The sequence below is a fragment of the Aotus nancymaae genome, unplaced genomic scaffold (genome assembly GCF_030222135.1).
Source record: "Aotus nancymaae isolate 86718 unplaced genomic scaffold, 86718_ANA_hifiasm-v0.15.2.pri h1tg000062l, whole genome shotgun sequence".
Lineage (NCBI taxonomy): Eukaryota > Metazoa > Chordata > Mammalia > Primates > Aotidae > Aotus > Aotus nancymaae.
This window is the reverse complement of record NW_026988476.1, coordinates 143,611-163,605: the sequence shown is the minus strand read 5'-3', so window position 1 is coordinate 163,605 and position 19,995 is coordinate 143,611. Positions and strand designations below refer to the sequence as shown.

Sequence of the window (19,995 nt, the reverse complement as noted above, 5' to 3'; positions counted from 1 at the left end):
TAGACAAATTACTCATGATCACAGCTGGTAAAGGATGGGATTGATTTAAAAATCAAGTCCGACCCATGGCCTGTGATGCTTCCACAAGCCACTCTGCCCTATAAATCCTGTAGTTATCTCTACGTTGAAAACAAACAAAAAACCAGCTTAGAAAAGAACTACAGGACAGAAAGATTAAACAAAACAATAATAGAGACTGATAGCAAAGCAGAACCATAGGTCATTTTAGCCTTCTATTTTTGCTTACCTAAGTTTTTTTTTTTTTTTTTTTTTTTGTACTTTAAGTTCTGGGGCCCATGTGCACACCCTGCAGGACTGTTGCATAGGTACACTCCCATTCACAATCGCACAAAGAGAATAAAATATCTAAGTTTTCTTAAGCAGAATATCGCAATTTTACTTTAAAACATTCCCAAAGTAAGACGTTTAGAGTGGTGCCGTGGACAGATCAGTGACCCTGATTACATTACTGCAGCACTATGATGCCCACCGTTTTACTAGGCAGCTGCTATGCGCTGGCACACATCTGCCACTGCGTCAACCCTCCACCGATGCTGGGAAGGAGGCATTATTATTCCCGCCTTAGCTATGGAGCCTAGAGAAGGTAAGCAAAAAAAATTCAAACTCAGATGTCCTAGCTGCAATTCTGTGCTTTCTATTCTTTCCATCGCCCCACAGCACAGAGCTTCTTGAATTCCTGTCCTGATGTTTTTTGATCGTTTGACCACTGGCAAGTACATGTTTACAAGCGCGGCTGGCCACTGCTCCCGAAGAAGAAGTCAAGGTGAACTGGTCCTTGCAAGATATTCACCCACACCCTGCCACAGCTCGAGTCTTGCCCTCAGCCCCTCTTTCCCCCTGAAACTTTGGAGAGGTTTGGGGAGCATGACCAAGTGTAGAACAGAGACCTGAGGGCCACGAGGGAGATGAAGCGAAGAGCAGCAAGAAGGGGCATGAACCAGCTTGGGAACAGGGCTGGGGATGTGGAGCAGACGACAGTAGTGATCTGAGTTCAGGGGAGGAGAGGAGATAGAACAGAGAACAATGACAGAGCCAGGGGTCTCCAGTCTTCTGCCCAAAACACATCTGTTACCATCTTTGCATCCAGATAGCTTCCTTTGTTTACACACAGGTACACATGTATATACCCACACATAATCTCTGGAGTTCCCACTAGTTAGGCTCCGTGACTGCATCTACCAAGCAAATGGGCTTATTTTTAAAAGACAGAATGATCTTCAGAAAGCTTTAGAGTCACATTTGCAGCCCATCTCTAACAACAATAATACTAGACTGTACAGTGCTTATTTCTGCAGGCTGTTCTCACCCCTGGTTTATTATTTCCTACCCACATTTTCCCTTCTCTGTTCTCACTTCTCACCTCTACTCCAGAAGAAAATTCTAAGCTTTGTAAAATTTAATCTAGATGAAGCATTCTCAGATGGGTGATATCATCCCTAAGTGGGGGAGAACTGGTTCTCGGGAGTAAGGGGCAACAAGTCTTCGTCTTTTTGCATATACACACAGATGTACTACAGAACACAACTACAGTATAGAGTGCAACTGTGGTATTACATTTTCACCAGGAGATTCCATGGGAAGGTGATAATGGGGAAAAAAAGCTGAAAACCACTAATTTATAAGTCAGCAATACGCTTGCTTGAGCAGAGCTCATCAACAGAGAGCCCTTTCTCAGGGCCTGAGATTGTCAGACCCGCCATGCTCAGAAGTAAAATCAGGCAAGACGAGAAGCCCAGTCACCCCTTCCTCCACTGCCCAGCCACTTCCCACATGCTCCCCTGGGGTGGCTGAAACATGCAGGTGTAACCTTTGCTTCTATCTCTGGAGACTAACAGCTGTCCCTTGAGTGGCCCATAGAAGAACCTGTTTAGGGACTGTGTGCTCAAGGGCAGACTCCTTGGTCCCACCTCATTCCGTGGGTCTGGGCACCTTGCAGGCACCCAGTGGCTTCTGCAGAATCCCACCTTGAGAAACCACTCTCTACAAAGTGTCTCCACGAATGACTCTGGCAGTAAGATGTCCAGAATTTCACTTCAAACCCCAAATAGCTATGTCCTGGCTGCTAAAAATGAAAAGCAGGGGTTGGGGTAGGGTATGATTTGACTTTATGACAAAAGAGCTTTGTCTTAGATAGTTCATTAATTCAGAACCAGTGTTCACTGTGCATGTGGGGAACTGACTGGCGCCAGACTGCTCCAGAAACAGTCTCTCCCCTCTCCTTTCTGGACTGAGCCACAGCAGCTCTCCCGTCCTCCAGTCCAACAGAGTATGGCATTTGATGGGGTTGTGTCTGTGCCTGAGTGGACTGGCTGGGGGATGGGGGCCCGGGAACCAGTCTGCCTGGGCCCGACATCCCCTCGCTGTGCACGGATGAGGCAGGCCCAGCATGACAGGCTGTGGAAAGTATGTTCAGGTGCCTGGCTCCCTTCAGCCTAATGCCTTTTAAATCAGGATCCAGATTTGATTTGATTTTCCTTGCCTTCCTGGCTCCAACTCTTCCAGGCTCATTTTTCACTCCCCTGTCAGGCTTCCCAGCATTTGGTGGCCGGGTTGAGCCAAATTCTTCACACTCCACGGACAACCTCCCTCCCAGGCTTGGGACTCTGTGCTCACCATCCAAACTCCAGCTCTCAACAGGCCCTCCCCTGCCCTACCTCATCCTGCCCTAATCCCTGCTGGAGTTTTTAGACTGGCTGAGAGGGACCCGCATCTCTCAGAGAAGTTGCTCAGGGACTCAGCGTGCCATCAGATGAGAGAAAAACAAGTGGGTCTATTGCTCATCCTCACCATCACTATCAGGACACGAGTCTCTTTTCACCATCACTGTCTCCCATCTGCTTTTATTTCAGAGAGTTCTTCAGTAGAGGCAGGGGACAGGGATTAATTTGAAGGCGACAGGTCCGATGTATGGCATCAGAACACACTTCCTCCTCCCCATATGACATGCCAGCACTCAGAGTGGTATGCATGTTATGGGTGTGGGAAGTGGAGATTTAGAACTTCAGCAAGTTGAGGATGTCAAACCTTTGAATACAGGGACAGTGTCTTGGTTCTCTCTGTCATCTGTTGATTCCAGGAGAACAAACATCATGCCTACCATTAGCACTTACTGAACGAACCTGCAAACTACCCACTTAAGTCAGCCTGTCACGTAGCACTGGGGTCAACTGGTAAGCACCAGGTCCCTACTCCAAAATCTTGTTTAGAGTTCATTTTTATGGCTGGGCACGTGGCTCATGCCTGTAATCCAAGCACTCTGGGAGGCCGAGGCAGGTAGATCACCTGAGGTCAGGAGTTTGAGACCAGCCTGACCAATATGGTGAAACCCCATCTCTATTAAAAATACAAAAATTAGCTGGGTGTGGTGGCAAGCACCTGTAGTCCCAGCTACTTGGGAGGCTGAGACAGGAGAATTGCTTGAACCCAGGAGGTGGAGGTTGCAGTAAGCCGAGATCGTGCCACTGCACTCCAGCCTGGTGACACAGCGAGACTCTGTCTCAAATAAATAAATAAACAAATAAGAAATCATGGTACATTGGAACAGGAAGGGGCATTACAGTCATCTGGTTCAAGTCTCTCATTTTATAAGATGAGGAAACTACAGCCCAGAAGACAAAGCAAATTAGAGACAAAGACCCAAACACATGACACCAGAACAGCCCTCCTTCCAGATCATGCTGTTGATCTTAAAAGAAGCCGGCTCCTTATGATAGCTGCTGCCCAGTAAAGGCATTTGAAAATGACAGCAGTTTGGAATCTCGGGACTGACTGCAGTGCCTCAGTGTATTTAAATCCATCCCTGCTCAGTTATAACCTAACCAAGTCTGACTGAATATCTACATATCTACCATGGGCCGGGCACTGTCCTGGGTGCTATAGAGAACACAAAGATGAGTAAGAGATTGTCTCCAAGAGGCTCACATTCTAGAGACAAGTACTTAAATAACCAGAACATAAAGCCAAAGATACACAGTATCAGAAAGCCCCAGAGTGATTCAGAGGGAAAGAGACCACAACTGGCAAGGAGAAGCAGGATGGGCTCCCTGGAAGAGGTGACATTTGGAAGAAGCAGGGTAGCACTATGACAGATTAGGGGTCTGGGCTCCAGTTAGAAAGGATGACAGAAGTCCAAGAGGCAAAGCCCAGGACCTGCTCAGGGATTGTGGGTCCTGGCAGTTGGGAAGAGTACTGGTCTGTGTAAGGCTGGCTGCCTCGCCGGGAGCTAAATGGACACACTTATCTCTCCCCGTGCCAGCCTCTCTATGCTGGCTACCCACACCCACTCCGATCTGGTCTCTCTATGTAGGCTCCACACACCCACTCCTGCATTCCTCACTTGACCCCTTCAAAATTTAAAAAGCCCGCCAAAGATTTGTCCAACGGCAGCTTAACATTGACCTCCCCAGCTGGTCAGCCCACCAGTAGTCCTGCCTGGCAACCAATGGCAGCTCGCCCCATCAGCACCTTGACTTCCCCTCACCAATGAAACTGTCTGCTCTTTGTTTCCCTAGTGATCAATCAAACCCCCTCACCAATGAAACTCACCAATGAAACTGTCTGCTCTTTGTTTTCTCTAATAATCAATCAACCCTCCTCACCAATGAAACTGTCTGCTCTTTGTTTCCCTAAAGACCAATCAATTACCTCTACTCCCTATAAAACCCCGCACCCTGAGAAGCCCAGTGCGACTTCTCTGACCCCTTCCTGGACCACAGAACGTCGCCCGGGAGCTGAATAAATTGGATTCTCATTTTCTCACACTGGCCTCAGTTTCTTCATTTTGAATATACCTTACAGTCTGGGGGACTGGCCCCACATTGTGGAGAAAGTCAAGTGACAGGCAAGGAGTCTGAACTCAGAAGCATTGGAGGCTTCTGGCCAGAGATGAAGTGCTCCAAGCCAATTGCTGGGAAGACCCTCACAATAGATGAAGCCTGGAAGGGGCTGAGGGAGGGGCTCTGGAAACACTAGGCCAGCAAGTCTCCAATAACTCTGCCCTCCAGTGGCTGGACAGATGGAATCCCGAGGGTGTCACTAGGGTCTTGGCCTCATCCTTCAGTCGAGCTCTTCTGGATGGCACTGGCCCTCCATGTACACACTTCCCTCCATTTCATTCTGCATTTTCCCCAAGTGCTGAGAAATGAGAGAGGGGGTAACTAGCACCCTCTACCCTCTAACAAAGCTAGAAGGGCTTCTATGAAATGTTATGCAAATGTATGGTATGTTATTAAAAATCAGATTGATCAGAACAAACCACAAAGAGGATTCCAACACCAACTCCAATACAGACAGGCACTGAATAAAATGATAAAATGTTGAAGATGGGAGCAACGGTCAAGATGATTTGGTCCAACTCTCAGCCTGATATGCAGATCTCAACACCACAGTCCTCACAAATGATGGTCAGCCCTCCCCAAGCACCTCCTCAAACTATAAACAGCCAACACAGTATCCTGCTCATGGCAAAGTGCTTGATGAACATTGCTTGAATGAGTCAAATACAAACACTCAAAATCAATCTTAAAGAAAAACAGAACATTAATGAGACAAGAGATTAATATTTAGAAAACTTACAGACTGGATAAATAATCTCTCTTACTGGGCATCTGCCAGGAGCTGGCACTGAGGTGTGTTTTATAAAAACTAGGCATGTAAACAGAGAACACACACTACAAAATATAAATCATAGAATTTCAGATCTTGAAAGGTCTTAGGGATCATCTGAATCATGATTTTATAAGAAGGAATGTGAGACTCAGGGAGGTTTAGTGGTTTGTAGAAAGTTTTAAGTCAACTATGTGGGAACTAGAACCCCAGTCCAGGGCTCTTTCCACAACACACTATGTTAATTATCTAATTAAAATCTAAATTGTAGAGTGCAGAATATAACCCTCTTAGAATGTGGAAATGGAAAGAAATGCAATGAGCTACAAGAGCTAGAAAAGGCTTCACAGAGGAAGAAAAGTTAAATTTTCTGTTCCGATACTGATAATTCATTAGTTGCAAGATCACTGAAGACGGCAATCATGTTTTATTTTTCCTTGTATCTCCAGAGTCTGGAGCAGAGAGGAAGCTCAATTCACACTGGTCATTATTTATGAAAGTAGTGTCTTACTAACTTAGAGTTGGAAGGAAGATACATATTAGAAGGAATCTGAACATCCAGGGCTCTGCAGAAACTGTATCTATGTGAAGAAATGAACCAGACCTCAGTCCTGTCGCTGGTGCCTGTGTAGATCACCTAGGCCACTTTGAGTATACAGTTAGAGGAAGAAAACCCTAATCTGGTCTCTTTATCTCTCATTGGTCATTTTGCCACTCAGCTTTGTTTCCATTTCAAGGCAGACAGTCAAGATAATTGGAAACACATTGAAACAATAAGAGCCTAAAAGCCTTATTAGTAGAGAGACAGACATATCTAGATAGCGCCAACCATCTCTTCCCTGACAAGTAAATCGTCACTGAGAAATTTTTAAAAACACAGACACTTAAAAACTTACAACAAAAAATAATTCTATTTATACAGTTCCAAACCCTCTTCTAATTTTAGGTACTGACCACACTGATGCTTTTCATGGTTGTGATCAGACTGTGCAGTGTTTGTTCTGCTTTTCTTTCTACTTGGTTATTCACATGCACTTCCATTTATGGATATAGCTACCACAATGACAGATAGGTGATTATGTAATATCTGCCACATTGCTGTGTTTGTATAATAATCTATCTCCTTTTGAGTACAAACTAGTTCCTCTTTTGTTATTAAAAATAGTGCTTTGGACATCTGTGTAACAACTATGTTTTTTTCTTCTCCTTTAAGAGTTAAGTTACAGTGTCAAAAGCAGAATTCTTGGCAAGGCACATCAACAGTTTTATTGCCCCTGTAACATTCTGCCAATCTAAGCCCCAAGGAGGCTGAAGCAATCATCAGTACTTCCAACAAAGGAAAATCTCACCTGTTTCCTCACAGCCCCAGCAGCGGGCTCTTGGTATCTTATTTTGCTAGTTTTTGAGGTGCATAAATACTTTTAAGGTATTTTGATTTCCCTTTGTTTAAATACCAGCAGAGTTGTGTAATTTTTTTTTTTAATGCAGTGTCATATATTTCTCCATGCCCGGGCTTTGTCTACACTTCTTTCACTGTAAACCATGCATTCATCTTTGACTATTTGTCAAATAGAATCTGGACACTGAACTCAGATAGATGTCCTGAGTCTTCTTACAGGCATTTTTATTGTGCTTTAAAAAATACAGAAGTAATTCCTGTCTACTGTTTAAATTTTTTTTTAAGCAATAAGAATGTGTATAAAGTAAAAGGTGAAAGTTGAGGCTATAAAATGGCTAAAGATTTCTTTCCTTTTTACTCTTTCCCCTCCCTGCAATAGTATTACTTCTCAGATATAGCCCTTGAAATAATGTTTCTATTTTTCTTTTTTTTACTTTGCTCTGTGTCTATTTCTTGATTTAAGAATTCAGACAGCACTTAGTGGAGTCCCACAGGAGTGATGAGAAATTTCTCTGACTTACGGTGCCTCCCTCTTACTGTCCCTGGCTTGATTTTTAGATCTTTTATTGGATATTTATAGCATAATCACTAACTCAAATGCCTACAGAGTCTGGGCAGGAAACACATGCAGGGAACATGGGCTGGGACAAGAAATGTCATGAGGCCCTTCCTGTCCGTTTCCTGCTTTCCCATTATGAATGTGGACTTGGCCAGGAGAAAAGCAAAGTCCTCACTGGCACCAGGCAGGTGTCCTTAGTGCTGGGAGATGGCTTGGCATGGTGGGGACTCTAGCCACCTGGAAACCAATGCCTGACATAGCAGTGGCACCTCTGGGCAAGTGTGGTCGTGTGGACACATTGCCAGGTCTCATTTTTAAAGAAAAGCCACTTATGCAAGAATCATATATGTACATTTTCCATTTGTAAATCTTTGCTCAAACTTTTTGAGAATGCCACTGGCCAAACACAAAAGGTCTGTGTGCCAAATATGGCCCATGAGTTGACCTCTCATTATGGTTTTAAGTCACATACTTAAACCTGTTATTTGACCCATCCATTTTAGATGGCATCGCTTTACTTCCCACTGTGTAAGATGAGGACATTAGTGTCATTATATTTTTCTCGTCCTCTATTTTTCTGTCTCTACCTTACCATTCACCATCCTTCTACTTTTGGGTTGCCAAAACTTACAGGATTTGCTTTCTATTCTGTAACTATAATTAACACTTTTGAGTTTTGTCTATGGATTGATTTTTTTAAAACAACAATTTGTATAAATGTTACTTTCAGACATCTGGTATCCATGAATTAACTGTTCACCATCAGTGACTGAAGAACTAGTTTCCAAATGTAGGTGGCTTCTGTGGGTTTTCTACCCCTTGGGAGTAGTCCTGTCTCCCTGAATGAGGGGGTGGACTGCAAGCCTCACATGGGGTATGTCTACAAGCCTGTGACCCTGACTGAGCCCTCTCTATGCAGGCCTCACATAGAGGACTTAGTCATGGTCACAGGCTTGGTCATGGAGCAAGTGGACAGATGGCACATCCAACACATTTCCATCCTGTTTCTTATAAATTAACTAACACCTACAGCAGGAGCTTCAATTCTCTCCAGATACACGTTTAGTAAATAGGCTTTCCTTTAATCACCCTGACTTCTGCCCTACATCCACTCCTAATCTCCAAATCCTTCAATCTCAAATATATGGGTGAAGCCTCACTCCTTAACTGTTCTGTAGGCAGAACTCATATGTCCTTCAATGCAATCCCAAGAAAATCTCTCATCCACTAATGCCCCTCTCCTGTTTTTAGCACAGCTATGAATGCATTCTCTTTGGACCTCTTCATGTTCATTTCGGTGTCATATTTGGCAAGAAGGGAAGTTAATACGTCTGTTCAGTCCACCATTTTGAACCTGAAGGGACCACTAGCTGCTGACCATGGTAAACTTTCAGTAATACTTGTCCTGCCACTTCTCATTCTTCTGCTTTCCCTTTGAGTATTTTGGGAACTCTGTGACACCTGGGCTTCCAGCCACGTGAAATAGATACCTATGGAAAATTTGGGAGCACATTCAAGCTTGATGGGATATCAAGGTTAGCACTCTACCATGAAGATGAAGGACAGAGATTCTCTCATCTACAGATTATGTTTTTCTTTGAATGAATTAAGTGAATTCTCAAAATTTTAATGTTTTCATTTTATTGTGAATGGAACAACTATTTTCAGTCTATCTTCTAGCTGTGGGTTAGTGATTTACAGTATGGGAAGTGAATTATGTATGAGAATGCTCTCGATCAGCCCTGTCCTAAAGGACCTTCTATGACTATGGACATGTTCAAGAATCTGTGTTGTCCAACGTGTAGCCATTAGCCCCATGTGACTATCGAGCACTTAAAATGTGGCTGAGGAACTGAATATTCAATTTTATTTAATTTAAATTAATCTTAATTTAAATTTAAGTAGCCACATGTGACTAGTGGGTAGGTATTCCTATTGAACAATGCAATTCTACACCTTGAAGAGTTCACTCTCATTGAAGAAGCAAAAGATAAACAATAATGAATCAGATTATAAATTGATTAAAAAATTAATGAAGAGTAAAAACAAGTATCATATATATAAATATCATAGGAGTTCAGAGATGGGAACAATTGAGGGCTAGAAAGCTCAGGATTAGAGCTGTGAGGTGGGATCTGTGTGCTAATGTAAAACAAAAACACTGAAAGACATTCACTAAAAAGAGTAAGTTGCAGATGGTTACCAGAGGCTGGAAAGGGTAGCGGGAGGCTGGGGGTTGGGGAGGAGGTGGGGATGGCTAATGGGTACGAAAAAATAGTAAGAATAAAACCTACTATTCGATAGCAAAACAGGGTGCCTATAGTCAATAATAATTGTATATTTTAAAATAAAGAGTATATTGAATTGTTTATAACTCAAAGGATAAATGCTTGAGAGAATGGACACCCCATTCTCCACAATGTGTTTATTTCACAATGCATATCTGTATCAAAATATCTCATGTACCCCATAAATATATACACCTACTATGTAACCACAAAAAAATAAAAGAGCAAGTTTCAGGTTATTATGTGTACATGGCCCATTTGTGTATACACAAGGATATTCAGATATATGCTCATATTTGTATAGATCATTTCTGAAAAGATACTCAACATTATTAATGGTAGACACCTATGGAGAGCAGAAGTGAGGGTTAAGGCAAATAACTTTTTAACTTTGTCTGAATTTTTGTTTTAAAAATAGTTTAGCATTTAAATCATGTTATTCTCTGTAACAAAGTTATAGGCACAGAGATGATTAGTGAATAATACATTTTTAAAAGGCCAAAGTAGTCAACTCTTTCCTGTGGCTATTAGTCAAGAATGATCTTATATGATTATTGTGAATTTTCCACGTCCTATAACCATGGTTCTTCTGTACTCTAATAAAATGCTTTAAAAGGAAACCTAAGGAAAGTAGCCTGAAGCAGGTAGAATTTAAATCAGATCCTGAGGCTGGGTAAGATGGAAAGGAGAAGGAAGGGCATTCTTGATATAGACCCAGCCTGTGGAGAAGCAGGGAGCAGGTGTGTACAGGGGTGTGGCTGGCGTAGAATTGAGGGCTCTGAAGCCAGGCAGGGAGTGCTGATGGGATAACAGTGACACAGAACCCTAGAAGTAGTTCGAGACCAAATCCTTACGGGCTTGACTGGCAAGACACCATGAATCTCAGACACTTCACCACCGTGGTTCTCCTCAGGGGCACCAAACACTGCTTGAGCATTCATCACGTGGCAGGCATTCATCTTACTCAAAGATGGATAAGAAACATGGCAGGAGGAACAGGAGACTTAGGTCCATAAAATCTGGCTCCATCACTTACTGGTGTAAATGTTACAATCCCTTGGAGCCCCCAGGTTCTTCCGATAAAAAAGCAGGATAAAAGCTGCCTTGCCAGGAGGATAAAATGACTAAAAGATTGTAAGCCTGGCCCCAATAAGCCATTAGCAAATATGCTAGTCCCCTTCCTATCGTATCTGCCTCATTCCTAACCCCAAACCAATAGGAAGATAAAATGTACCTCTTGTTTACCGTTTCTCCACAAAGGCGGTGCCAGAGCAAAGGATTTGCACTGTGCATGTGTGGGCCAGGGGAGCAGGACTATCACCAAAATATGCCAGATGGAAGAAGGGAAGGAAAGGAGACAAGGCTGGAGAGTGAGGAGCAGGTCATCAGAGGCCTTTTTAGAGTGCCGCAGAATTTCATGCAAGGGGAGCCGTCCAAGGTTCTGGCACATAAAGCAGGAGATGGCACTGTCAGACCTACGTGGTAGGAAGGTCACTTAAGTATCAGAAGTTAGGACAAACTGGGAGGGCAGAAGTCAGAGCAGGAAACCAGTCTTCAAGCCACTCCCAGCCTCATCTCTAAATTCCTACAGTACAAACTACTTCTTGAGCAAATTCAAGCACCTAATTATACACTGTCATATCTTGCTGTTCTATATGCACGTTCTTTTCCAGAACCACATCATTAAGACTCCTGAGTACAGAAAGCAAACCAGACATTTCTTTTACATTTCTCAAAGTGCTAAACATGGTGGCTGACTGCTTCTGAGTTGGAAGTGAGCTGAGCTGAAAGTTACTGGGAGGAGAATACTAGCACTGTTTAAAGTGGAAATTCAGGAATGATTCACGCTTCCATGGCCCAGTCTTCTCACGTTCCCCTCCTCCAACCTCCACGGCTTAGACAGAAACACGCCTCGACAGGGCCAGGTGGGCTCTTTACCATGAAGCCCACTTCAGCCAATGCTGAGGCCAGCAGCGTGAGCTGAAACCTCATTCGGGCCACACTTGTCAAGAGGCACTAAAGTATTAGCTCATCTGAGTCACGGCACAGCCAGGGCTTGTCACCATGTTTGCTTTTTTTCTGATAAGAATAAATTCCGTGGTAGAGGGGAAGAAATCTCCAGTAATTTCAGCATTTTTCCCACCACTGCTCTCTTTTCATACTTGACTCTGGTGGGGAAAGCAGTCCATCAACACTTCAGCTGCCAACATGGGCAACAGAACAGCTAGGGGTGTTTCCGCCAGCCCCTGGCATTTGTGGAGCCCTGGCTGTCTGTACATGGACGCCTCCAACCACCCCTGAGGCCCAGCGATGAACAGCAGGCAGTGGCGCAGCCCGGTGTGCTTCTTGTCCCACCCTACTTAACATCCTGTTCTACTAGGCACGTGAGCAGACCACAGAGCCCCGCATCTGAATTTTCATCTACCTCACTGTCCTTCCAAGCAAACAGCTGCCCTTTGACCCTGCCACCCAGGCCTACCAACATCTTCTCATGGGAGGAGACCTACACAGGTGTTAGAAGTGTGCTCAGGGCCATTTGGTAAAAAAATCCTGGCTCTTGGGTGTCCAGCACATGCGGGCGGTTTGGCTCCAGTGGGCATATCCCTTGATCCCCTGCTCTGCTGCTCTGTGGAGAGGGAACAGCTGGATAAATGAACAGGGGCTTCTAGATTGTGGGCATGGGAAGGAGCTCTGGTTGTCTGGGTCTAAAGGTGGTAATGAGACAAAGGTTTATGAATTCCTGAAAATATAGTCTCCTGAAGCTTTGGGCTGCAAAGTGAAAGAGAAAGAGAGAAAGAAAGAGAAGGGGGGAGAGGGAGGGGGAGGGGGAGGGGGGAGAGGGGGAGAGGGAGAGAGTGGGGGAGGGAGACGGGGAGAGGGAGGGGGGAGAGGGGGAGGGGGGGGGGAGAGAGAGAGAGAGAGAGAGAGAGAGAGAGAGAGAGAGAGAGAAGCTTAGGTCAAATCAGTAGACACTAATAAAATAGTGGTTGTTGACTTCCTCTCATAAACCCCAGTCCCTATTGGTTCAAGCCTAATGGACACAGCCAGAGAATGAATGACTTCTTCTAGAATGATTTAACTGAAGGACCGCATTCAACTCAGAATAAGGAACCCCCATCCCTGTTAGTAGATTTGGTAAGTGTCTGAAAGAGTCTTTTAGTTTTCTGTTCAATGTCTTCTCTCCTATCAATTCCCATCATTGAAGGAGACATTAGCTCCACATGCATCTCACAAGGTATTTATCAGTTAGTAATACTTTCTGTAACATTTCCTGTGTGAATCACTGCAGTCAAAGATTGTATCTTGGAAAGCTTTGAACTTTAAGATTCGTGTCTCTTAGCTGCTGGTTCTTTTTACTCCCTCCACTGCTGTCCCCCTGCCCACCTCCCCTCCAATCCTTAGTGTGCAGGCTTGTGGCCTCATGGTTTTAATCTGGCTGTCCAAGCACCAGGCAACACACCTGTATTCAAGGCAGAAAGCAAGGGCAGGGTGGAATATGGGAGCACCAGTGTTGTTTTTTTATATTCCTTTAATCAGGAAAGCAAGGGCTTTCCCAGAAGCTTCCTAGCTGACTTCAGCCCAAATGTGTCACTGGGCTACCCTTAGCTGCAAAGGAAGGCTCTACGGTGGACCCCATCATGGAACAGGGCAAAGGCAAAGGGGCCTGGTCACGGGTTATGTGTTGGCTGCCCAGTGTTTCTGCCACAAGGTGGAAAAGCCCTGAAGGCTGTGAGGGACTAAGCCCACAGAGATGAGCATCTCATGGTTTGGAGCTCCTCGGAAAGAGGCTGGAACCACCAGAGGGTGCCTACTGTCCCATCTCAATATCACCCAAGTCTCTAGACAGAAAGAGGAGCTTTACTGAAGGAAGTGTTCATTAAGTCCTTTGTCTAAAAATAGGCATAAAAAGGAAATGGGGCAGAAAAGGCAATAGTTTTTAACTCTTGCAAGAATGAAAACCAACAGCACACATTTGAAGAACTTTCGATTGGCAGCTCCGAAGGCAGTAGGAAACAAAGCTTTAGAACTTTGTCACATCTGTGGTGTCCACTGTGTTTCTCAGTGATGGGAGGGTCCCTGAAGCTCTTTCAGAAGAAGCTGAGAAATCCTATGACCCTCCACTGTGGGGGCAACTTCACGGAGGAAAGCAGGCAGAGGTGTTATGGACAGCAGCCAGGAAGAAGATCCCGTCCAGGCTGTGACGGGGACCAGCCTGGGCCTGAGAAGTTACTTGAAGGCATACTTTTTTTTTTTTTTGAGATGGAGTCTTGCTCCATTGCCCAGGCTAGAGTGCAGTGGCATGATCTTGGCTCACTGCAACCTCTGCCTCCCAGGTACAAGCGATTCTCCTGCCTCAGCCTCCCAAGTAGCTGCGACTACAGGTGTGTGCCACTACACCTGGCTAATTTTGTATTTTTAGTAAAGATGGGGTTTCATCATGTTGGCCAGGCTGGTCTCAAACTCCTGACCTTGTGGTCCACCCATCTTGGCCTCCCAAAGTGCTGGGATTATAGGCGTGAGCCACCATGCTGGGCCAATACTTTCTAAGTTACTCACTCATAAGAGGTTCTGCCAGAGAGCAGTTATCAGAGAACTGAGGTCCTGAGGCCATCCTGAGACTGATACCAGGACTGGTTCTGTGATGACTGAGTGCCTAGAACAGGATATGTCACAGAACCTGGAGGGAGGGGTCAGCCACAGGCAAGGCCAAGTGATCCCAACAGTGAAGGCTAACATGCATTGACGGCAGATCACCACTGACTATGCCCAATAGAGAACTACAAGTTTTAAGTGTCTGGAGCTTATTTATAGCCAACAACTCCTGCTCAGAACCCATGCCACCTCAGGCTAACAACACCTAACTTTTTACTTCTCTGAGGGCACCAGGTCAGAAACACCCCCTGTTCAACTTCATCTTTGGTATCAAATCAACCGGCTCTCTTCTGGGATCACGTGAGGCGACCCTTCCCTGAGGCAAAAGTCTCTTTGTGTTCTTTGTGGCACTAACAATATACTCTTGCAGTGCGCCAGCTTCCAGGGCATTTTCTTCTACAGTCTCTCCCTCTGGGTTTGCATCTGCAAGACAGCGAGATGCTCTCAACAACTGTCTGGAATAGTCTTTCTTCTGTATACACCAGTGTGCTGCCAAGGCATTGTTCTGGGCTAATTCAAGTCAGGCGGTAAGTGGTCAAGTAGCACTGCAGTCTGACTCATAAGGAACACATGCATTTTGACATATAGTCTACATGTAATATACAAAGTCAATTATTTCATCCATATAAGAAAAATAAAATTTTCAGACAGAGAAAGCTACATTTGAAGACTACTGCAGTCAACACTGTGAATTAAATTATTCTAAACTGTTCGTGTTAAAATTGTTAAATTTATGTTATGTAAATTTCAACTCCTTAAGAAAAATACTGTCTTACCAAAGCATAGTTTCTAACTTTATGAAGGACTTTTACCATCTATCAACTTTTCTTCTTACACCCCCGTGGGCCAGAAATACAGAAACAGCCAGTTGTCTTTTCTCAGAGAAGGAAACCTTAGCTGCATAGAAGGTATGACTCGCCAACCAGAGGACACTGAGCAACAAAGAACTCCAGTGTGTTGGCTCCTGGCTGGTGCTCAGGCGATGGAAGTTCCAAATCAAGTCACTCAAGGTACGGTTCTTTCATGACCCCAAGGTCAACAAAGGAAGCAAAGGCATCATCACATGACATGGAGGCTGTCGTGTCTTCCTCTTCACATTTGTTTGAATTGAGGATGGAGTTTATGTCTCAGAAGCAGTATGACAGGAGGGGGGATGTGCAGACAAGATGCATTTTGCTGTCTGAGCCATTTCTCAAATGTTTTTTACTTTTTAATTTTCTAAGTGTATAATTCGGTATTTTGTAAGTACTGTACATTCAAAAGTTGTACAATCACCATTACTAATTCCACAACATTTTCATCAGCCCCAAATAAATCCTGTACCTATCAGCAGTCACTCCCCATCCCTCTTCCCCTGCAGCTCCTGGCGACCACCTATCTACTTTCTGTCTCTACAGATATTGCCATTCTGGACATTTCATATAAATGGAATCCGATAATCGGTGGCTTTTTGTGTCTGGCTTCTTTCATTAGCATAATGTTTCAAGGTTCATCCATGTTATAGCATGAGTCAGTACTTTATTCCTTTTTATGGTCATCTAAGCCATTTATGAGCCTCCAGCGATTCTTCCTGTTGCTTCTTTCCTGTTAGCTATGAGGGTAAGAGGACAGAGGGGACCAGAGTCAGGGCAACAGAAGACAGCCCTAATCCTGGTAGTGCCCAGAGAGAAACAGACTACCCAGGAACATCACTAACATCCCCAACAATCTTCTTCTGGCAAAAGATACAAAAGGACTAGTAGGTCAGAACCATTAGCAAACAGTCTTGACTAGACAGGTCTGTGCACAGCTTGCAGTTCAGTACAGCCCCAGGCTATTTGCAAGGCAGCAACCCCTGCAAGCTCTCCAAACAACCATGTAGCCAGACCCACCACTTACACAAAGGTAAGGTCCAGCATCATTCAGAAAGAATTATCCACCTGACCCCTCCTTCTACAAGCTTTCTGGAGCTCCCTCTTAGACTGCAGAGTCATAGTGCAGCTATTCTTCAGTGTTCTCTTCTCCTTTAAGTACAAGGTAGACAAGGAATAATCATGCCTATTTGCAGAAGAAGAAGTGGAGTCCCAGTAAGGGCAAGTGACCATATTCATTTATGACAGGTGACAGAAGTGAAATAAGAGGTCCTATCACTGCTCTGTGTATGCCAAGTGGATGTACAAGAAGGTTGGCTAACTAAACACTCTTTCTAGGGAAAAAGCAAGTGAAAAATTGAAGTCAATTCTCAATTGTTCAGATTTGAGGAAATATATAAACCCAAGCTGTAACTTCTTGCCACTGGACCATGTCTTCTTTTTCTGTAATTACATGGCATGTAACCAGAACACAACCTACGTTAACAAACGTCACAGGATGGTCAACTTGAAGCGTCCTCCCCACCCCAAGTTCTCCAGCACAGACCAAAGCCTACCACAAACAAACAAAAGAGGGAAAAGTGGCACGGATTCATTTTACACGAAGGTCCAAAAGAAAACTGAGCCTTCTACTAGATCCAGTTGGCCTAGGAAAAGGCTTGACAAGGAGCAGTGGCCCCTGCCCATCCCTCCCCACAGCCTCCCCATCCAGCCACACTTCTTACCCGCCCTTCAAACTTGGCGGTGGCTCCTTCTTTGATGCAGAGGTTCCGAGGGGGCAAAATGAAAGCAGGGGCCTCCGTCAGGGGCATGGAGCCAACTCTCGAGGGATCCACACTGAGGGAGGTTTTGGAAACGTGTGGCGAAGCAACCAGCTTCACATCCCCCATGGTCTGCAAAAAGGAAAGAAGAGGAACAGGTCAGATCAGAAAAAGCACAGCCCTGTCTTCCCTTTAGGCATCAGGTGTGTCCAGTCTGGGGGTGTGGCCTTTACGTGGAGCAGATGTGCATTTAGGCCAGTGTCCACCCGCAGCTCCTCTCTGAAGATGAGAGGCTCTGTCTTTTACACACAAAGTGCCAGTACAAGGCACAGCCCATCCCAGACAAATGCTCCAGCTCCCAGGGCAATGCCCTGCCTCCTCAAACCCTCCAGGGAACTTCCCATCTTTTCACTGTTCCCTTCTTCTAGGAAAGGAGAAGCTGGGGACAAAAATGGAGTAACTAGTTGGTTTTCAGTTACAATAAGTATCTATAATCTGTATTTAATAGTGACTGACTATTTCTACCTCTGGTAGAAAGTAAAAGCCGCTTTAGCCAGAACTGCAAGAGCTCACAGGCTATAGAAAAATGGGATCCATACTCCAAGAGAAGAAGGTAGTTTGGGGTTAATATGGCAAGGACCCTGGGTGAGGCAAAGGGAGAGTTTTGGCTGAATGAAGGGAAGGATGTAGGCAAGGGGGGACATCCCACCTCTGAGGACCAGATTGTGAACAGGGCTCCAAGATCACAGATCATCAGAGAAGGGAGGTGTTTTAAGATTATCCAGGTTAATGCCTCTGTTTATAACTGAGGCCCAGAGAGGGTAAGTCACTTGCCCCAGGAGACACAGGAAAATGATGGCATCACTGGCAAAAATACTTCAAGCCCTGACTCCTGGTCCAGGGCCTACTGGGGACTAAATAAGATGTGACAGGCTGGCAGGGGTAGCAGAACAAGCCGTTGACATGAGAAGTACCAGATGATGACCCATTGGAGCGATGGTCAACTCTTTTGTGATATTTATTCTCAATTTTAAATACATTTCATCATAAAACTTGAAAAATACCAATATGTAAAAATAAGTTATCATTTATTGAGAATACATTCTGTTCCAGGCACTGTATCAAGCACTTGATACATTATCTCATTTGTTTTAACACTCAGAACAACCCCATGAAGTATGTATAGTCATCATTTTGCAAATAAAGAAGCCGAGCTCAGACAGGTGGAATAACTTGCCCATTACACAGCTACTGAGTGGCAGAAGTAGAAGTTAAACCCAGATTTATCAGGCTCCAGAGTTCTTTTAAAGTGTGAAAATGTGAATGTAAAATAAAAGTTTTCTCGAGTGAAAATATCCATAATTCTATTATACGGAATGGTGGTTCATCTCCCTCCAATTTTGTTTTTATCAATATAGAAAAACACATATCTTACATGGTTGAAAGCATACTATGTACATAGATGTTTTCTATTTTTTGCCTACAACTTTTCTTAAAATAAGAGGGGGCATTGCTCTTAAGAAATTTGATTTTCGAGAGGGAGATCCAAGATGGCTGATCACTAGCAGCTCGGGCTCGTAATTCCCAGTGAAAGCGCAGAGAACGAGAGGACGCCACACTTTCAGACAAATATTTGTTGCTCACGGACCAGTAGATTCCCAGCAGAGGAGCCCCACGGGTCGCCAGGGCGACTTTTGTGGCCGGCGTGGAGGTTTTGCTGGCGCTTTAGCGCGCCAGTTCTTGGTGCAGAGTCCGGAGATTCCCAGGCAGAAAAGCACCATCAATCTTAACACCGCTGTTTTGGCCGGCGCAGTGGATTGCTCAGATTTCAGCGCTGGGAATCAACAAGTTGGACGTCTGCTCAGAGACCTAGTTAGAAAGTCGGTAATTACAAAGATGACAGACGGATAAATATATAATGAAGGGAAGAAACCAGCGTAAAAAGGCAGAGAATACTCAAAATCAGAATGCCTCTCCCTCTACAGGGGATTGCAATTCCTCATCAGTAATGAAACAAGGCTTAATAGATTACGAGTGTGTTCCAATAACAGAAGCAGGTTTCAAAACGTGGGTGATAAGAAACTTCTGTGAATTAAAAGAACTTGTTCTAACCCAATACAAAGAAACTAAGAACCTTGAAAAAAGGTTTGACGAAATGTTAACGAGAATGGACAATTTAGAGAAGAATATGAGTGAATTGATGGAGCTGAAAAACACAACACGAGAACTTCGCGAAGCATGCACAAGTTTAAACAGTCGAATTGATCAAGCAGAAGAAAGGATATCAGAAGTCGAGGACCAGCTCAGTGAAATGAAACGAGAAGACAAGAATGGAGAAAAAAGGATGAAAAGGAATGAGCAAAGTCTCCAGGAAATATGGGACTATGTGAAAAGACCTAATTTACGTTTGATAGGTGTACCTGAATGTGACGAAGAGAATGAATCCAAGTTGGAAAATACTCTTCAGGATATCATTCAGGAAAACTTTCCCAACCTGGCAAGGCAGGGTAATATTCAACTCCAGGTAATACAGAGAACACCACAAAGATATTCTTCAAGAAGACCAACCCCAAGGCACATAATTGCCAGATTTATTAGGGTTGAAATGAAGGAGAAAATACTAAGGGCAGCCAGAGAGAAAGGTCAGGTTACCCATAAAGGGAAACCTATCAGACTTACAGCAGATCTCTCAGCAGAAACCCTACAAGCCAGAAAAGAGTGGGGACCAATATTTAACATCCTTAAAGAAAAGAACTTTCAACCCAGAATTTCCTATCCAGCCAAACTAAGCTTTATGAGCGAAGGAAAAATTAAATCTTTTGCAAACAAACAAGTACTTAGAGACTTCACCACCACCAGG

The 19,995-nt window shown here is 44.3% G+C and overlaps 1 protein-coding gene across 3 annotated transcripts in view; it reads right to left on the bottom strand.

Moving 5' to 3' along the window:
* The window catches only part of MYLK (myosin light chain kinase), a 200,250-nt gene that overhangs the window by 174,479 nt on the left and 5,776 nt on the right, over positions 1 to 19,995 (bottom strand). For all 3 annotated transcript variants that reach the window (XM_021673967.2, XM_012476200.3, XM_064365754.1), the window contains exon 2: positions 17,100 to 17,267. In XM_021673967.2, the coding sequence (XP_021529642.2) occupies positions 17,100 to 17,264 (165 nt within the window). In that variant the 5' untranslated portion in view covers positions 17,265 to 17,267. The remainder of the gene's footprint in view (positions 1 to 17,099; positions 17,268 to 19,995) is intronic.